This window comes from Rutidosis leptorrhynchoides, chromosome 5 (assembly GCF_046630445.1).
Source record: "Rutidosis leptorrhynchoides isolate AG116_Rl617_1_P2 chromosome 5, CSIRO_AGI_Rlap_v1, whole genome shotgun sequence".
NCBI classification, from domain to species: Eukaryota; Viridiplantae; Streptophyta; class Magnoliopsida; order Asterales; family Asteraceae; genus Rutidosis; species Rutidosis leptorrhynchoides.
In genome coordinates, this window is record NC_092337.1 from 329,874,346 (window position 1) to 329,879,624 (window position 5,279).

General features: G+C 36.2%; 1 protein-coding gene across 1 annotated transcript; it reads left to right on the forward strand.

Annotated features, from left to right (window-relative positions):
• The first annotated feature begins 820 nt into the window (after nt 1-820).
• LOC139849544 (uncharacterized) lies at nt 821-2,879 on the forward strand. Its single transcript, XM_071839187.1, has 3 exons — nt 821-1,279; nt 1,526-1,825; nt 2,742-2,879. The coding sequence occupies exons 1-3, from the start codon at nt 821-823 to the stop codon at nt 2,877-2,879; spliced, it is 897 nt and encodes a 298-aa protein (XP_071695288.1).
• Nucleotides 2,880-5,279: the final 2,400 nt, after the last annotated feature.

Genomic DNA, 5,279 nt, shown 5'->3' on the forward strand with positions numbered 1-5,279 from the left:
GATTCTCTATAATTTTGGTTTCCACAGAACCATGATAAACTGGATAATGAAGTGTGTCACGTCAACATCGTTCTCGATTAGTATTAATGGCGAGCTCCATGGTTACTTCAAAGGTAGGCGTGGCCTCAGACAAGGAGATCCAATGTCACCATATTTATTCACCTTAGTCATGGAAGTTCTTTCTTTAATTCTCAGCCGTAATATTCAACGTTCAGGTAATTTCATCTATCATCCACGGTGTGAGAAGCAAAATCTGATAAGTTTGTGTTTTGCGGACGACCTTTTATTATTTTCGCATGGTGATGCTGGTTCGGTCACAATTATTTCCGAAGCCCTCGAGGAGTTTAAGGCATGTTCCGGCTTAATTCCTAGTATCCAAAAAAGTACAGCCTTTTTCGCGAATGTTCCTCAAATACTTAAAGATCAGATCCTAGGGTTAATGCCATTTGAGGAGGGCCATCTCCCAGTCAGGTATTTGGGAGTCCCTTTAATCTCTTCCAGACTTCACTACAGAGACTGTAAGAGCTTAGTGGAAAAAGTCAAAGCTAGAATCAACGATTGGAAGAATAAATCTCTATCTTTTGCAGGAAGAGTTCAGCTTATTATATCCGTTTTATCTTCTATGCAGATCTATTGGGCTTCCGTGTTTACTCTCCCTGATGCTATAATAAAAGACATTGAGAAATTGCTCCGTGGTTTCTTATGGTGTCAGGGGGATATGAAGACAGGTAGAGCTAAAGTTAAATGAGATGATGTTTGTTTGCCGAAAGAAGAAGGAGGGCTTGGTATCAAACATCTAAAAAATCGGAATTTTGCTTTAATGGCCACTCAGGTATGGAGACTCCTAACTAATAAACAATCTTTGTGGGTCAAATGGGTTCATTCATATCGTCTCCGGAAGAAAAGTTTTTGGGAGGTAACTGTTACAGCTGATAGCAGTTGGGGTTGGCGGAAAATGCTGAGAATGCGTAATACACTTCGAGACAATTTGATACACCAAGTTGGGAACGGGCAAAATATCTTAGCATGGCATGACACTTGGTGTGAATACGGTCCTCTTGCAAATAGTATCTCGAGCAGGGACATTAAAGTGGCAGGTTACTCGTTGCAAGCAAAGCTAAGGGATATTATTCGACATGATGGCTGCCAATGGCCACGATTTTGGGTTCAGAAGTATCCCTTCCTTCATCGGATCAATCCTCCCGTTTTTACTAATAATGAAGATGTGTTGATGTGGAAGGACAACAATGGTAATATGCAATGTTTTTCAGCTAACTTGGTTTGTAATTCAATTCATCCCAGGTCGAATGTGGTTCCATGGTGTAGTTTAGTCTGGTTCTCTCAATGCATTCCTCGACACGCTTTCCTGACTTGGATTCTCATGGGTGAAAAACTCAAGACTCGAGACAAAATAAAGGACTGGGAGAAGAATGGAGCGAATGGTGGAAGCTTATTATGTACTTTTTGCAAAACAGTCTCAGACTCCCATTCACATTTATTCTTTGAATGTTCTTACCCATTGCAGGTATGGTCCAAGATGAAGAGTCTAGTTCAAATCCCTATCTCGAGTTCTAGATGGCTTGATGTGGTTAATCTGTTGAGTCCTGTAGCTTCGAAACAGCTTGCTCGTATAGTGGTTGCAAAGATTATTTTTTCGGCTACGATTTATTTTGTTTGGCAAGAAAGGAATCAAAGGTTATTCCAATCGAAGACAAGGTCAATCGAACAGTTGGTTCAGGTTATTACTTCAACAGTTCGTCTCAAGCTACTTTCGCTAAAATTTAAAAATTCTCAGGATGTGCAAAACATGAAGGCCTTATGGAGAGTACCTTGATTTGTGGTTCTTTGTTTAGTACAGCTCAATTTGAGTTTGCTTGTGTATAGGCTTTAGTATCTTTTTGATATTTAGTCTTCTGGTTCGTTTTGAGGCTTCAAGACTCTCTTGTAGCATTTGTGCTTGTAACCGTTTGTTTATATATATATATATATATATATATAGAAAATTCACCGGGTGACCCCCTTTACCCAAAAAAAAAAAGTGATCGAGCCCATTAATTGGTCCAGAATATTAGTGTTATTAAATTTATTATTCACTATCAGTTGGTCTCAATTTAACAACAGAAAGTTTGTAGGGGGTGTGAATACAATTTTTTTTTTGTTAATTAAACAAGTTAAGCAGTTTAAGCATATAATCAGCAAACAATTAAATCAGAGTCATACGTAATTTTCAACGATATTCTTTGATTGATATAAATCTCAAAAAATCATGGTTATCCTTTGGCGGAATAGATAATCGGTTGATACAGATTACACCTAGATAGCTTTCGAACGAATGAAGCTTATACAAGGTCTGGACTCTATCGATTTAATACCCACACCACTAATTTATACAATTGTGGTTTCATCTATTTATAGGAGCCCTAGATACCGCGTAATCGATCTATTGCCCACTAATACAAATAATGTTTGTACTCAGCCGACAATTGTGGCAGGGAGCACGTGACTCCTCTTTCCTTCTTCGGTAGCTAATTGCAGGAACACCCATTTGGACATTCGAATTGATTAAACAAATAGAATGTTGGATTCCCTAGGCGTTGACAAAGAATTAACCATGAACTGCGCATGGGTTAAGCTTCTGCATTCCTTTGTCATCTTGTAAGGTCACTTGTCAGCCGCTAACTCGTGTACTTCTCTATTCAACTTCGTCTTCGATGTTAGTTGAATGGTGCCAATTGATGTAGACAACACAAGAAACCATCATGCTTGTAATGGAGCATGATTTGCCTAAGTCATCTGTGCTGCTCCAACCACTGCTTGTTCTTAAGTTACCTTTCAATGGGTGGGCAGCCTTTTGTATTGTGAAGAATATGAGATCGTGAAAGGAGGATTTAAAAGGGTGGTATATTCAAGAAACAAGAAACACTAAGAAGGATCTCAACTTATGTGAACAAGAGATTAAGAGATTTAAGTCCATAAATGTTTCCCGAGATATCAGTAGTGACAAAGCTATGTTATTGGCTGCGTTTAAAAAAAAAAAGAAGAGAGCTTTTGAAGAAATAAGTATCGAAGCGGAGGGATCATGCACGAGTCAATTGGCTAAATCTCAAAGGAATAAAACATTTTTTCCACTCTGTGTCACGGACCAATCACATTGTTCTCAAATCACAGGTATGTTGATTGATAATAATTGGGTGGAAGATCCCACAAATTTATTTTGCGTTGTCGGTTTTTCAAGATTTGTTCAATGTCAATAACCTCCCTTCAGTTAATTTTGATTAGAACTCCATTACCCTGTCCAAAGTATCAGCCCAAGAAGCACATGGGTTGGAAGTGTCCTTTACAGTTAATGGAATTAAAGGTGTGTAAGACTTTAATGAAAATAAAACATCGGGTCCCAGCGGTTACACGTTGTCTTTTTTAAGAAATGTTGGAAATTTTTAGAGGAGGAAGTCTTCTTAATGTTTTCTCAATTCCACTCAAATTCCTCCTTTTCGAGATGTGTTGGATGCTCACTGTTGGAGGTGGAAAGTAGGTAATGGTTCACTCATTTCTTTTTGGAACGTCCTATGACTTGGAAATATGTCTTAGGGTTTCGTTTCCCTTCGTTGTTTTGTTTAACTTCTTGTCAAAATGCTACTGTGAGTCAATGTTATTGCTTGTCCAAAAATGTTCCTGCTATTTTGTCATGGAACTTGAACTTGTCGTACCCTCTGCCCAAATTTGACTCTTCAGAAGAAAATTTCGTTCTTCATTTGTTATGCTTTTGTACTGTTGATGTTAACCAAGAGGGTGAAGTGGTTTGGACTCATGATATTGAAGGAGGTTTTTGGTAGCCGAAGCTATTCGGATTCTTCTATTTTCTGGCCGTGATCGGGGCTCGAGATGAGTGAAATTATTATGGAACAATGACATCCCATCTAAAGTTACGATTTTTCATTGGCTTGTTTTACATGATTCCATCCGGTAAGACATGTTCGACGAACTCGCCATGTTCTACATGTTCGCCATGTTCTCATATTCTTTTGCATTGTTGTTGGACCCTTAAAATTGGGTCTGCCCTTTTCCCATGGTGGAACATAAGTTGGGTGATCCCGGGCTCATTGTTCCAATTTTCTTTGGATTGGTTCACATGTATGAGTCTTAAAGATACTAAGGTTTAATGATTAATTGGCCTCACTACTTTGTGGGATATTTGGATGGCTCGTGATGATGCTATTTTTAATGCAAACCTCTCGTGTTGGTCAAGTATTGTTCGAGGTGTCAATTTGAGGATGTTTATTTGGGCCTCGTTTTCGAAGTTATGCTTCGGGCATCAATTCTATGTGTGGGATAGCAATCCGGGAATTTTAATTCGTAATGCTTAATCATTTTTTGGTATTGTCGATGGGCTGTAGTTATTGTATACTTTGTTTAGTTGGCCTTCAATCTTTGTAAGCTACTATATTGATTATTTTTTAATGATCCTTTCTATTAAAATGATATTCTTTTTGCGTATAAAGAATATATTTTTTTGGGTGTGTTTGAATGAAAGTACTTGGAGCTGAAGCATATTTTTTTAGTTAGAAGCTAAAACTTATTACTTTTTGTAAGTGTTTGATAAACTGTGTGGAGCTTATTATTGTGAATTGAATTAAAAGGACCTAAATATAGTATTTAAAACAATATAATAGAAAATGTTTTAGTAAATTTATTTTTTATAAACTCTACTTTTTTAGAGAAGCTACTTTTAGAGTTTTAGTTTTCTAGAGCTTATTTTTTTTTATAAGCTCTAGTTGTTGTTTTATGTCAGAAAAAACTTTTGACTCTAAATTTATTAAAATTATATGTTCAAGAGTTCTCATGAGTTTGTCGGTTAAAGACACATTTGTGTAAGGGATGTGATATTCACAAACTAATTTTTTATCTATTCAAATTTTGGTATCATAAATTCAAAATTATACCCCTAGATTAATCTACAGAGTTAAACTAAATTATTATTTTAAGTATAAATAAGGATATAATATAAATAAGGATATAATAATAAATTAAATATGTATTGATTAAAAAATAGTGTCTTAAGAACATTGATAACTCCTAAATTATACAGATTTTTCATAACATTTTAAGGAGTTATCTTGGTATTTTAAGGACAAATTGAATACATAAACACACAAAATGGGTAAAAATGAGAAAAAGGTAATTTTAATGTTTATTGTTTGAGATATGTATTAAACAGGATCAAAAACAGATAAAAGTTACAGAAAAGCTAAGGAAGCCGCCGACAAGGGATAACGGAAGCC